General features: G+C 41.5%; 1 protein-coding gene across 1 annotated transcript in view; it reads left to right on the forward strand.

Moving 5' to 3' along the window:
* Positions 1-513: 513 nt before the first annotated feature.
* Positions 514-15,765, forward strand: part of thsd7ba (thrombospondin, type I, domain containing 7Ba) — a 140,893-nt gene continuing 125,641 nt past the window's right edge. The window contains exons 1-2 of the mRNA XM_053680740.1: positions 514-810; positions 1,522-1,663. Of these exons, the coding sequence (XP_053536715.1) occupies positions 514-810; positions 1,522-1,663 (439 nt within the window). The remainder of the gene's footprint in view (positions 811-1,521; positions 1,664-15,765) is intronic.

The following is a 15,765-nucleotide window of genomic DNA, read 5'->3' on the forward strand; positions in this document are numbered from 1 at the left end:
TAATAATAATAATAATAATAATAATAATAATAATAATAATAATAATAATTGTTTATATGTGTAATCACAGTAATAATTATGAATAAAATATATGCTATAACAGTAAATAAATACTGTATCCATACTGTATCATAACCGTTACTATAAAGCGCTGCTGCGCTGCATTTCTGAGAGATTATCTTCAGGGGCATTTAACTGGAGAAAAATAGATATAAAAATATATGGGACTGTACTTGGTTCTTGTTTCACTCCAGAGTAAAACAGTACACATTTTGTCCTTTCTGTGCGTTTACTGTTCGAGAAATAGAAGAGAGAATCTCGGGTGACCGCGACTGCGAGTGACGTCACTTCCATACGAACACGCCCCATAGTATAGTATAGTCCCGCCCCCAACACTGATTGGCAGGTGTCTGTGCAAAATGCAAATGAAAAACAGGATAAAAACAAACATTGATTGAGGATACAACAAATAAATAAATAAATAAATAAATAAATAAATAAATAAATAAATAAATGCCTCAGGTGCCTCAGGTGCTGCAGGTGCTTCAGGTGCTTCAGATGCTTCAGGTGCTGCAGGTGCTTCAGGTGCTTCAGATGCTTCAGGTGCTGCAGATGCTGCAGGTGCTTCAGATGCTTCAGGTGCCTCAGGTGCTGCAGGTGCTTCAGATGCTTCAGGTGCCTCAGGTGCTGCAGGTGCTTCAGATGCTGGAGGTGCTTCAGGTGCTGCAGGTGTTTCAGGTGCTGCAGGTGCTGCAGATGCTTCAGGTGCTGCAGTTGCTTCAGATGCTGCAGATGCTGCAGGTGCTGCAGGTGCTGTAGATGCTGCAGGTGCGTGTGTTTATAAAATGGACGGCTGTGTATCTTACCGATTGATGCCGATTTCTGTTGAGACGTTTCTCCTCGGTGTGAAAGCAAATATCATCATTATTTCTCAAAGAGCACGCGTGTTGCTGTAAAGTAATATTGGAATCATTTTGTGAGCAGTTCTGTGTGAATTTTTGTTGTCGAAGTGTTTTTCTTGCTTGATAAAGCGGAGAGAAAAGCGGGCTCCATAGGCGCTCTGTGTGTCTCTCAGACTCTGTGTGACGCATCAGAGTGAGTTTTATTCACTTTAATTGATTTTAGAGGTGTTTATGCCCACGGAAAAGCGTATTTCCTAAAACGAGTGAGATAATCATGTTCTAATAACTTCTAATAATGAGCACCCGGAGAAAGGAGTCCATCACATGCCGTGTATCAGGGTGTACATGAGAAGTAAGTTTACATCACTGAATTAATTTCATTTAATAAATGAGTGCCATTTGTTCACATTCTGGGCCACATAATTAAAATAATAGTAATGTGTATTAATGATACTGAAAATGAAACACTGCTGTTGGTCACAATGGAAGAAAACCTGGAAGTAAAGAAAAGGGATGAATTAGCATTACCGTGTAAACTAAGGACGTATGAGACGTCAGTGTAACTGTGTGTTTTTGTTTGTTTGTTTTCTCCTCAGGTTTAGGAGAGGGTGTAAAGTGAAAGTACTGGACTATGATTCTTAAAGATGGACTCGGTGCTATGTGCTGGCCTCCACGAGCCGGGAATTTCCTGTTCCTGTTCGTTTCTCTCGTGCTTCTCCAGGTTACGTCCTCGAAGAACACGCACTACTCGTGGAAAACGGGTAAGAACACGCGCCGCTTGTGGAAAAGGGGTAAGAAGGTGTATCTGCGAGGTCTTCACTGTTCCAGACCGCAGCCCTGAGCACTGAAAGCAAAAGGCTTTATTTAAAATATTGGCCAGGTGTTTCTGTTGTTTCTTTATTACTGGATCACGTTTAAGTTCAGACCTTGGGAGGCGGAGCCAAAGGGGCGGAGTCATACCAAACTATACAGAGGTAAATATTAATTTGTTTGTCTAAGATGGCCATGACATTGATGATGAAGCTACAGGTTCATATAGTTTGCTTCAGTAAGACACAAAAAGTGTTCATCTTTTTTTTATTTTTTTTTTTTTTTACTTAATGTCCTACTGCCTCATTTACATAATTTATTATGTTTACTATAGATAAATTTATATATTAATACAACTGAATTGAGTTGAATATTAGAAAATGGAAATACAACAAAACAAAAACAAAAAATCCGGTATTTATATATATTTCAACCATTACGATTTCACTCCTTCACATGGCTTGAAATGAATTATTTTATAATTGTCCTTCCTCCTGGAAAAAAAAGTCTCTAAATCAATTAAAAATAAATGTTTTTTTTGTTTGTTTTTTTTTAAATAGAAATAATAAAGTAACATTTATACTTGATGCAGATAATAAAGTTGGGTTAAAAGTATTTACATGAATAATTGTGGATGTGTAAGTCACTGCGGGAAAGAAATTCTGGAAAAATATGAAAATAAATAAAAAAGAATAGACAATTTAATGGAAGATTAATTAAATTTCTTTATTGATTAAAAGCCCAGTTATGGTGTGTTTATAGTTTAATTGGGATTATTAATTGTCTGTTTATTACCCTGTGGTAAAAATAAACAGTTGATTACAATTCAATTTGATGAAATAAACTTTTAATATGGAAATTATATATACGTTTATCAGTGTTATATTTGGTGCAGGTGAATAATTGGATGGAAAATACCAAAAAAGAATCAGAAAATTGATGAATGAAAGGAAAGTTATGGTTTTCACCCATGTGAGGCCTGAATTTCATTTCTTTATTAACTGTTGTTGTTGTTGTTGTTTTGTGTGGTCTCGCTCGTCTTGGCTGAAGGATGTAGCGTCTGCATGTCTGTATCGGTGATAATCTCCTCCCACAGCTTCACCGTGATGCCACTGCAGCGCTGCGATTGTTAGCATGCTAATGTACGCTGTGTGAGAGAGAGTATCCGTCTCTGACCCGCTTCTCTACGCAGAACGTAATCACACGTGATGATGTATACAGGAATCTCACCTCTCTCTGTACGTCGTTACTCCGTGCGGCAGATTTATGGACTCAGTCAGCGCTCTGCACGTGTTGCTCCGGTTTCACGCCACGCCGCAATCTGATTTCACCCTCTGTCAGGACGCCGTGTGTGTGTGTTTTAATCCTCGGGGATGATTTATTCGTCCATCGCTGCACTCAGCACTGCTGCTGTTCTGAGAAACAAGCTGGAAAGATGAGAATCCTGAAACAACGTTATTTTCTAATATTGAGAAGTCACTGTTTAGCGCTGAGATTGTTTCCAAATCACCTCGAAACATGTTTATAGCTTAAATGTAGCCCATATAGCACGCGCACACACACACACACACACACACACACACACACACACACACACACACACACACACACACACACACACACACACACACACACACACACACACACACTAATCTATCCTGATCTGCAGAACAGGCTGATCAGATGTTCTGTAAAATCCATTAGATTTGCTTCTGCAATAACCTTCTTTTAAAATCTCTCAGTTGTTACGCGAGCAGGATTAGCATCCGTTTTGAGTCCGATTAGCATCTGATTAGCGTACAGTTGGAGTCATTACGTTCTCTCAGCGCTGAAATGAGACACGTTTGGTTAGAATCGATTCCTCACCCTCCAGGTTTCAGGAACACGGTGAACAGACGCTCAGCTCGGACTGAAGAGTCACGCTCGTACTGCCGTTTTAACGACTGCCGTTTTAACGAATCCCAGCTTGGCGCTAGGTGGTTGCTTTTAATTAATGTGAGTTAATTCAGCGTCGAATCATGTGATGGCAGGACCAACGCATTTACACTCCCCATTTAGTCCCTATGGGGTAAAAACTAAACTTTGGGGCGTTGCGACGTGGAAATTTCCGATTTTTCCCAAAAGTACGAACGGGTTCTACGTGTTCGCTTAATTTCATGGTTCAAAATGTGTCACCTGAAAATGGTACAGAGTAGTGAGTAGTAATAATAAGAAGGCAGAACAGACCAAATCCTCCGTGTTGTTTTTCTCTTTCTCTTTTCTTTCTATTTCTATTTTATAAAATATTTGGACTTTCTATTTTCTTTCTAAATCCTGCACCACGCCCACTTTCACTCGAGAGACGGTTTGGTGAGGAAGTGGAATTTGGGGACGAGGCTCAGTAGTGTGTGAGCCTCGTGTAGTGTTCACGGTGCTACGTCCACATACTGACAGATCACGAGGGATTAGTACGTGAGTGGTGTAGTGTACAGCGCAGTACAGTACCGCGAGTCTTACTAAAGCCCTGAGCTCCTTAAACCATAAAACGCTCTCTGTACACGTGGCTAACAGTCTCAGCAGCATGCTAACATCGCTCTCAGAGCCTTTAAACCACAGGACCATCGCTACACACCTGCTAGGGTTAAAACAGCGCCGCACAATAACACACTTACTCTTCATCTCCAGCCTGGAAGCTCCTCTGGATCTCAGCAGGTCGAATCACTTGACTTTGATGTGAATGAACGGAGCAGATGGAGAGGCAGGAAACGCAGCGTGGTGGCGCTCCTTTCGGGGAAATCGTTTTCTCCATTACTCCCTAAAAGAATGCATTTGAAATGTGACCGCCGGTCAAATAACAGCCTTCCTCGTGTGTGTGTGTGTGTGTGTGTGTGTGTGTGTGTGTGTGTGTGTGCTGCTTTTCAAAAACAACCTTGAAGAAAGAGTGTGAAGGTGACGAGGCTTTGATAGGGCTCTTGGCATCCTGCAACACACACGCGCACACACACACACACACACACACACACAGAGTGAATAATAGTAAAATCTCAGGAGTTTGGTGCTGATTGTCGTAAACACCGCGCCTGGTCTCGGTGTGCGCTCGCTGTATCTCCTCGAGGTTTCACAGAACAGAACTTCGTCCCAGAGGAACCCGTCTATCAGACATCAGATCTCGCAGTGGAACCGACTTTTTATTTACTTTCCAGCGGAGAGAAGACGTTCTCTCGCACCTCAGTCTCTCAGTAACCAGACACGTGTCCTGTTTTTTCATATTAATTACATCCTACTTGAGGTTGTCGTGAAGTAAACTTTTAGCGTCTCCCGGATTTTAAGTCAGCAGAGAGAGGAAACTGGGTGGATTTGATTTTTTTTGTAAAATTAGACCCCTGAGTATGCAGAACCCTATAGAGTAAAGTGTTTTATTATCACATGGGGTTCCAGAGAGACCTCTTTTTGGAAAGTAGGAACGCTTTATCATCCAATAAACCCTTAAAGAACACCTGTTTCTAAGACATTTATAATGATATATATATATTAAGGAATCTTTGGTCCCTGCTGAGGAACCGTTAAGAATGTAGAACCCTACAAGAATGTTTTACCACCATAAAGAGTTCCATGTAGAACGCGTTTTAGAACCTAAGAACCCTTGATTATCCAGTAATCCATTACAGAACCCATGAAGAACCGTTTTTCAAAGAATTTTCTCTCCCCTAAATGATTGGTTGGTTTGTCCATTCTGAGGAACCCTTAAAAGTTCTATGTAGAGCAGGTGGGGTAACCTTGACCCTACAACAACTCCTATCAGTCAAACCCTTAAAGAACCTCAGAACCTGTAAAGAACCCTTTATTCTAACAGCGTGTGTATGAACTGGGTAAGTGTGCAGTACAAGACGTCTAGAACCTGTCAGAAGGTTCAGCTTCTTGTTACGCTCTTAGAAAGAAGGGTTCTTTAAAGGTTCTTCGGATAATTAAGGCTCTGTAGCCTCCGTCTGTTTAGAACATTTTCTTGTTGTGGTTCTAATGAAGCTGCAGAACCCTTTTTCCCCCCCCAAAGAGTTTTCTTCGGTTTTCCCTCCTCATCTTTCTTTCTTTCTTTCTTTCTCTTGAGTATGAACAGATGAACAACCTGGAAACATTTAATATCTGTGAAACACGTGACTTCCTGTTCTCACTTACGTTATAGCAGCTATAGATTGATTGTTAATTTATTTATTTACATTCTTATATAAATAAACCTACATCTGTCCTTTTAATAATTTTGCACCAATTGTTGTTTAATGTGTAAATTATTCGTTTCTTTTTGTTTATTTGTGTATTGCTTGTTATTTTACGTTATCAGCGGCTAACGCGAGTATTTATTATTTTTACTTGCGAATATTTCTCATTTTTTTATAGCTGTGAAATTCCTCGTAGTGTTCTTCTTCATTCTGTCTCTAGTTTTATCCAAAATATGATGTCTAAAAAAATTATTATTATTATTATTATTATTATTATTTTTGTGTAAGATAGAGGAGCGCATCCTGTCTATCAAATAAGCTCCGCCCCTAGGACACAGTGATGCCATACCCTAGTGAATTGACGCTTAATTCGGCATCAACTTGCAGCTTTTTGAGGAATATGTCGGGGAAGATACCTACAGTACAGAGGAATAACCCTGGGTGATCATTAAATCGAGTCATTACAGGTCACGAGCATTAGAAGAGCATTAGAAGAGCATTATGCGAGCGTGAGGTTCATGATAAATGACGGTTGGAGCGTAATCACCGCTGCAGCTCTGCTTCCTGTGCTGCGTTCACTGCATTAAATCATCATTAAACGTCTCTCAGAGTCTCTGATCCAGGTTAAATGTTAGTTTGGTGGAAAATAATCAGGAAAAAGTTAGGAAATGTTTTATTCTCCATAAACGTTAAACACCTTAAATCTCTTTCTGCACTACACGTTATATCGGACACTTCCACGCCAGAACGGTGTACCTGTCGGCGCTGCACTAGCACTTCCTGTACCTATTGTACTAGTTTAGTAGTACTGTACTGTTTATGTTTACATTTACGTTTACACGTGCACTTTACATTAAAACGTGTAGGTCTTATTTAGTTGTGTCGTGTCTCATGTGGCTAGTGTGTTGTTTTTATGTAGCAGCATGTTCCTGGAGGAACGTTGTTGTTCCACTGTGTACCGTACCAGCTGTATACGGCTGTGATGACGATAAAAAAAGCCGCTTGAACTCGATCGGACTTGAAATAAACAATCCGTCCATGCGGTGTTCGGAAAGATATCAACGGACAGCAAAAACCTGAAGCTACATTTTAAATCAGAAGTGAGGAGATTTTGGATGATGGGTTGTTGTTTTTTTTTCAGCACATGTTCTGACAGTCTGGAGCAGATAAACCGGCTGGAGTGATCGCGATAGTGTAAATGATATTTTCTAGCGTCTCTTTAAACAGATATGATTAGCACGGGTCTAGAAACATGTCTGAGCATGACCTCACGTTCCGCCATCGTGTGTGTGTGTGTGTGTGTGTGTGTGTGGGTTTGAATGAGAGATATTTGATGCTGATGAGCGCAGACTTTAAACTCACACTGCTGTATAAATAACTGAATCGTTGTCGCAGCCAATCTCCTAGAGAACGAAAGCACAGACACACACACACACACACACACACACACACGCTTCACTGGAAATGAATTCAGCCGTCAGTATAACGAGAGCGGACACTGACATGGGATTGAAAAAAGTTTGGAAGTGACTGTCAGGAAGCAGATACATAACCGGTGTCATAAAGCAGCCATATTCCATCAGGGAGGAGTTTACTGCAACTCACCGGGGTACGTTTTCCCCGCGTCGTCATATATTAGCCTCTCGGCGTGCGGACACACACACTCACAGCATCAAATTGGATCCCCTGCGATTATTGCCGCCTCTCTCACTGCCACACTGCTTCATTACGATACACTCACTTCAGGAGAATAATTAAATGCTGCCATATGGCCAAAAGGAAACCTCAGGGACTCTCAGAAGAGTCCGAGCTCTCTGTGTGTGTGTGTGTGTGTGTGTGTGTGTGTGTGTGTGTGTGTGTGTGTGTGAGTGATTCGGTGATGACAGTGAAGCCACACACATAAAGTGTGTATGAGTTCCTGTCCTCCTAAACACACTTCACTGTGGATTAACTTCTTTCCCTCTTTGACAACTCTCAGGTCTGGTCTTTTCTGACTCTCCCTGACAGGTTGACTTCTCTAGCGAGGTTGATATTATCAACGTTTATCAACATGGCTTAAAAATCCTCTCAGAAATCCTCAGAAGTCAGTTTATTAGCTCATTTTATGTACAGCACAGTATGAGCATCTATAAATGCCATTAATGTCCTTTTTTCCTGCTTGAAGACTTCCATATATGGTCTTAAAGTCACGCCCACATTCCATGTGTGTAAGGTCTGTCTATACACAGACATTCGCTCAGATATGCCTTCATTTCCATATATGGAATTAAGGTCACACCTACATTCCCTATGAATGTGGTCTTACTGGCACATCCACTCAGAGCTGATTTCATTTCCATATTTGGACTCAGACACACCCACATTCCCATATATGGGCAGAGTCACCCAGAGTGGCTCCAAGGTCTCCAAGACACACCTACATTCCTATATACGTATGTACACACTGACACATCTTTATTGACATAATGTTTAGATTTAACGACACACCTCTGATTTCCAGATATGACCTAAGCCACACCCACATTCTTCATTTATGGTCACAAAAGCATGGCCACTTAGAGTTGCACTTATTTCCATATATGGATTCAAGACACACCTGCATTTGCTAACTATGGTCATAAAGACATGGCCACTCTGAGGTGCACTTATTTGCATACATCGACTTAAGGACACGCCCACATTCCCCATTTACAGTCTTAACAGAACTGATCTCATTTCCATATATGGGCACAATGACACACCCATCTATGAAGTTAAACACAATTAGAGCTGCTCTGATTTCTATACACGGTCTCAAAGACATATAAACGTTCCCCACATATGTCTGTAAGGGCACGCCCACTCAGATCTGCTCTCATTTTGTCTCAAAGACACGTCCACATTCCCCATCAATAGTCTTCATAGTATGACCATTCAGCGCTGTTTTTATTTCCATATATGAACAGATCTTAAAGGCACGGCTACGCAGAGAGGCACTTATTTCCATGTATGGACTCTGAGACACCCCCATCTTCCCTTTCTATAGTCTTAAAGGCACGCCCACTCAGACCTGCTCTCGTCTTCGTATACTGTCTTACAGACACGCCCACACTTCTCATCTACAGTCTGAAAGGCATGCCGTCTCAGTGCTGTTCTCATTTCCATATATAGTCTTAAAGACACGCCCACTTTGTAATTTCAACAGACTAGAGCCATCAGCTACTGTATAGCTACGTTTCCTGCTAACTAGCTCTGCTGCTAACTTTTGCAAAGATCATTTCCGCACAAGCAGAGTTTATGATGTTGTTAATCTTTCATAATTATGCTTCTCAGACATTAAAGTAATGATTAGATGAACATTAGGCATGTGATAATTCTGTCACGCGTGCTCTTATTCCCGTGTAGCAGCAATCCAAACGAATAATGTTGCATGGGAACTAGCTATTAATACACATTTCTGTTGAGTTTGAATGTGATTAAATTTCTGATATTAAATCTCAGTCTTATCACTGAATGCTTACAGCAGAGACACGGAGCGATGCTGAGGACTAAAATTCCCTTATTTTACCAGAAATAAAATATTTGGACTTCTTAAATGTCAGAATATTGCGATGATATTTATAGAGACAGGTAAATATTAAAGCCTTCCGCACACTTTCGCTCTCTCACACATCTTTATCACGCTTCTCTGAGGGATTTCAAAAAGAGCTTCTCGTCTTCTCAGAGCTGAAAATGCCCACCTGATCCTGAGAGAAAGCAGAAGATTTGAAGACGCTTTAATATTCCTGTCGCAGTCTCAGCCACACATCGACCGGTTTGTAGTTTGTTTTACAAACCGCCAGCTTTATTATGCCACTTGTTTAGAGGATGAGAGCAAAGATCCCCGACGGGGAAAACCCTGGAAGCTAAATGAGTGACTTCAGAGAATTCATTTTAACAAGCTTAGAGATAGAGAGACAGACAGACAGACGGACGGACAGAGAGATAGAAAGAGACAGAAAAACAGAGAGAAAGACACAGACATAGTGAGACAGAAGCAGAGAGGCTGAGCGAGACGTACAGAAAGAGACAGAGAGACAGACAGAGTGAGACAGAGGCAGAGAGACTGATCGAGACAGACAGAAAGAGAGAAAGAGACAGAAAAACAGAGAGAAAGACACAGACATAGTGAGACAGAAGCAGAGAGGCTGAGCGAGACGTACAGAAAGAGAGAGAGAGAGACAGACAGAGTGTGAGACTGAGGCAGAGAGATGTACAGAAAGAGAAAGATAATGAGACAGAGAATGAGACAGAGGCATAGAGACCCAGAAGGACAGACAGTAAGAAAGAGAGAGGCAGAGAGACTGGGAGAGACAGACAGAAAGAGAGAGAGAGGGAGACTTTCAGAAGGAGAGAGACAAAGACAGACAGAGAGAGTGAGAGAGGCAGAGAGAATGAGAAGGACAGACCGAAAGAGAGACAGAATGAGTGAGAGAGAAATACAGAAAGAAAGAAAGACAGACATTGCGAGGCAGAGAGAAAGAAAGAGAGAGACAGACACACAGACAGAGTGAGACAGAGGCAGAGAGACAGAGATGTACAGAAAGATAGACAGACAGACAGAAAGAGAGAGAGAGACACACAGACAGAGTGAGACAGAGGCAGAGAGACAGACAGACAGAAAGAGAGAGAGACTTGCAGAAAGAGAGAGAGAAAGACAGACAGAGAGAATGAGAGGCGCAGAGACAATGAGAAGGACAGACTGAAAGAGAGACAGAATGAGTGAAAGAGATATACAGAAAGAAAGAAAGACAGGCAGACAGACATTGTGAGACAGAGGCAGAGAGAAAGAGAGAGAGAGAGAGAAAAACAGACAAAGAGAGAGAGACAGGAAATGTGGGTGTGTTTAGATTCCCTCGCTATGGTCTTAAAAGTCCACCCACTCAGAGCTGATCTTATTTCTACATGTGGATTCGAAGACACGCCCACTTCCCTATCTATGGTCTCAGATTTCCATATATGGGCTCAATGCCACACCCACATTTCCAATTTATAGTCTTAAAGTCACACACTCGGAGCTGCTATCATTTCCATATATGGACTCAGACACGCCTACTTCCCCCCATCCTTTGTTTTAAACCACACGAACATCTCAGGTTTCCATATATGGGCTCAGGCGTTGCTTCTCAGAGCTGATCTCATGCAGCTATAGCGTAAGTGGATGTAAATACACAGTGTCCTCCAGAATTATTGGCACCCTTCTTAAACACGAATGAAAACGATTGTAGAAAATTAACACTCGCAGATGTTCAAATTTTCTGCTGATGTGTGATCAAATCGTTCTCTTTATGAACAAATCCTTTAAACAATAGCGTGTCCTTTTGAGTTGAGAGAGATCCCTTTACGAGCGTCTCGAACCTAGTTAGTAGGCCACAGAAATATACAGTGACCTTGTATGACCTTAAAACGAATTGCTTGTGTTATTGTTTCTATGTAATAATTCTTTCCTCTGGAGAATGCGGATCTAGTTGTTTGTACTTGAATATGCGGTAGTGAGGTGGAATTGACACAGTCACCGCCATAAAGCTACACTGAACTGAATGAAATGAAACTGAATTAAGAGAAAAGGAGAAGGATGATGGACAGATAAATCCTCTTTACAGAACTGTAAAGAGGAATTATTGATTGGCTGCTCTCTGTTTGGAGGTCATTAATAAAGCATGCTTGACACGTCAGTAATGATTTTGGAAATGATCTAATTGAACCCGCATCGGTCTGCAATGCGTGAATGAGAACGTCTGCCTCCATGCTGATTAAAGTGAAATGTTCCTCTGTGGACAGAAAGTAAAAACTCCCCTGTTTACCTGAGCGGAAAAATACCGAAAGCTGAATAAGGGACTTCACAGGCTTCGTCTTAAAAGGTGAGAGAGAGAGAGAGAGAGAGAGAGAGAGAGAGGGGGAGAGGGGGGAGAGAGGGGAGAGAGGGGAGGGAGGGGGGGGGCTTGTCATGTTACTGAGACATCACAAAAAATTCCTCTGTCCTGAAAATGTCGGAGAACTTAAACTTATGTGGATGTTGAGTGATGGAAAAAAAGGTCAGGTGAAGGAATTCCGGTCACTGTGTGTTCATTCACAGTTCATTCACACTGTGCTATATTTACCTTACGTTTATGCTACGTCATGCTAATAATCATGAACCAGAGAGAGAGAGAGAGAGAGAGAGAGAGAGAGAGAGAGAGAGAGAGAGAGAGAGAGAGAGAGAGAGAGAGAGAGAGAGACAGAGAGAGAGAGAGAGAGAGAGAGAGAGAGAGAGAGAGAGAGAGAGAGAGACTGAATCAGATAAATGAAGTGATCAGTGTTATGTTAAACAGATATAATACCGGGCAGCGCTGTGTGTTTCTCTCTGAGGCGTGTTCAGGCCTGTTCCTCATCAGAGCTCATCAGTTAGCTGTTCTGTATTTGGAGGTCATTAACATCGTGTCTGAAATGTCAATAATTACTTCAGAGATGATCGCAATTAATACACGCCAGTCTGATCCAGGAGAAGGAGAAGCCGAGTAAACGCTAGGATAAATTCTCCACTGTAGAAAACAAACACTGTGTTAGTGTTCGTCTGTGAGGATATTTAGCTCTGTAAATGTTTACCTGTGCAGGTGTTTAGCATGGTCAGTGTTTACCTGTGCAGGTGTTTAGCATTGTTAGTGTTTACCTGTGCAGGTGTTTAGCATCGTTAGTGTTTATCTGTGCAGGTGTTTAGCATCGTTAGTGTTTATCTGTGCAGGTGTTTAGCATCGTTAATGTTTACCTGTGCAGGTGTTTAGCATTGTTAATGTTTACCTGTGCAGGTGTTTAGCATCGTTAGTGTTTACCTGTGCAGGTGTTTAGCATTGTTAATGTTTACCTGTGCAGGTGTTTAGCATTGTTAGTGTTTATCTGTGCAGGTGTTTAGCATTGTTAGTGTTTATCTGTGCAGGTGTTTAGCATTTTTAGTGTTTACCTGTGCAGGTGTTTAGCATTGTTAATGTTTACCTGTGCAGGTGTTTAGCATTTTTAGTGTTTATCTGTGCAGGTGTTTAGCATTGTTAATGTTTACCTGTGCAGGTGTTTAGCATTTTTAGTGTTTACCTGTGCAGGTGTTTTGGCATTGTTAGTGTTTACCTGTGCAGGTGTTTAGCATCGTTAATGTTTACCTGTGCAGGTGTTTAGCATCGTTAGTGTTTACCTGTGCAGGTGTTTAGCATCGTTAGTGTTTACCTGTGCAGTTATTTACCTTTGCTCATATTTACCTGTATGAGTGTTAAGCCACAACTTCTCTTTCTTTCCTTCATCGTCATCTCCACACATTTCCTGAAGTATTAATAATTCACTTGCTTTAGGTACACGTGTGAAAGTTCATTTTGTCACCACTGCATTGCCGTGATTTCATTTCCATCCCGGCTGAGACGTGACCATCTGGCAGGAGCACTGCGTCTGACTGAGTGCTATCACACTCTCATCATGTCGAGCAGATCAAACCATCATGTCTGCGGCAAATCATTTTTGCGTTCCTCTGTGTCAGAACACACTGCGTTTCATTTCATTTGCCGAGCCCTCATTTACCAGATAAATAAATAAATAATGTAAGATACAGGAATAAGACAAACTAGAACAAATATGGATGTTCAGGTAATAAAGCGGAGTCATAACACGCCTGAGAGATTTAGCTGGAAATCTGTAATATAGTTCACGGTTGGTTTGAGGAGAGAATGTAAAATGCTGCTAAACATTCAGCGCGTGTCATGTGAGAGCCAGCTGAGTCGCCTTTTTATACCGTTGGAGGTCTGAAACTCCCACAGGAGCAGAAGGACCTTCAGTCTCGGCTTTGTCCGAATACAAATGAGCACTTCTGTCTGAAGTGACCACCAGATTCCCACAAGCCGCGGGTGAATGAGCAACCCTGTTATAACATCATTAATTAGGCTCTGAGCCGGGAAGCTCCGTATCAAAACACACCCACAGACTGGTCGTGTGCTAGCTCTCAGGTTTCTGTGTCCTGTCAAAAATCCTGATCATGGATTACAGTAGATGAGTTCAACATCTAATAAGCGAACCTGACGGGCTTTGATGTTTAGCTGAGGTTAGAGAAGAATATTAACATCTCATCTATTTACCTGTGCTGGTGTATACCTGAATCTTTATTCTGGCACTTAACCTGTGCTAGAGTTTACCTGCACTATTGTTTTCTTATGACTGGTGCTGGTGTTAACCTGTTCTGTGTATAACTGTGCTATTTTTATTTTACTTGTGCAGGGGTTTAATTGGGCTGGTGTTAACTATGTTACCTGTGCAGGTGTTTAGTCTTACTGATGTTACCTGTGCTACTGTTACCTGTGCTGGTGTTTAGTTGTGCTTCTGTTATCTGTGCTGGCGTTTAGTTGTGCTACTGTTACCTGTGCTGGTGTTTAGTTGTGCTTCTTTTATCTGTGCTGGTGTTTAGTTGTGCTACTGTTACCTGTGCTGGTGTTTAGTTGTGCTACTGTTACCTGTGCTGGTGTTTAGTTGTGCTTCTTTTATCTGTGCTGGTGTTTAGTTGTGCTACTGTTACCTGTGCTGGTGTTTAGTTGTGCTTCTTTTATCTGTGCTGGTGTTTAGTTGTCCTTCTGTTACCTGTGCTGGTGTTTAGTTGTGCTACTGTTACCTGTGCTGGTGTTTAGTTGTGCTTCTGTTATCTGTGCTGGTGTTTAGTTGTGCTGGTGTTAACTGTGATACTGTTACCTGTGCAGGTGTTTAGTTGTTCTGCTACCTTTGCAGGTATTATATTTGCCTGTACTTACCTGTACTTGTGTTTTACAGGATATAGATTTATAACCTGTGCTGTGTTTAGCTGTACTAGAGTTCCATGTATTGCTAGTTACCTGTGCTACTTTTACCTGTGCAGGTGTATAGTTGTGATACTGTTACCTGTGCAGGTGTATAGTTGTGATACTGTTACCTGTGCTACTGTTATTTATGATACTGTTACCTGTGCAGGTGTATAGTTGTAATACTGTTACCTGTGCAGGTGTATAGTTCTAATACTGTTACCTGTGCTACTGTTATTTATGATACTGTTACTTGTGCAGGTGTATAGTTGTAATACCGTTACCTGTGCAGGTGTATAGTTGTGATACTGTTACCTGTGCTACTGTTAGTTATGATACTGTTACCTGTGCAGGTGTATAGTTGTAATACTGTTACCCGTGCAGGTGTATAGTTGTGATACTGTTACCTGTGCAGGTGTATAGTTGTGATACCGTTACCTGTGCAGGTGTATAGTTGTGATACTGTTACCTGTGCAGGTGTATAGTTGTGATACCGTTACCTGTGCAGGTGTATAGTTGTGATACTGTTACCTGTGCAGGTGTATAGTTGTGATACTGTTACCTGTGCAGGTGTATAGTTGTGATACTGTTACCTGTGCAGGTGTATAGTTGTGATACTGTTACCTGTGCTACTGTTAGTTATGATACTGTTACCTGTGCAGGTGTATAGTTGTAATACTGTTACCCGTGCAGGTGTATAGTTGTAATACTGTTACCTGTGCTACTGTTAGTTATGATACTGTTACCTGTGCAGGTGTATAGTTGTAATACTGTTACCTGTGCAGGTGTATAGTTGTGATACTGTTACCTGTGCAGGTGTATAGTTGTGATACTGTTACCTGTGCAGGTGTATAGTTGTGCTACTGTTACCTGTGCAGGTGTATAGTTGTGATACTGTTACCTGTGCAGGTGTATAGTTGTGATACTGTTACCTGTGCAGGTGTATAGTTGTAATACCGTTACCTGTGCAGGTGTATAGTTGTAATACTGTTACCTGTGCTACTGTTAGTTATGATACTGTTACCTGTGCAGGGGTATAGTTGTGCTGATGTTACCTGTGCT

Source organism: Ictalurus punctatus, chromosome 6 (genome assembly GCF_001660625.3).
Source record: "Ictalurus punctatus breed USDA103 chromosome 6, Coco_2.0, whole genome shotgun sequence".
NCBI classification, from domain to species: Eukaryota; Metazoa; Chordata; class Actinopteri; order Siluriformes; family Ictaluridae; genus Ictalurus; species Ictalurus punctatus.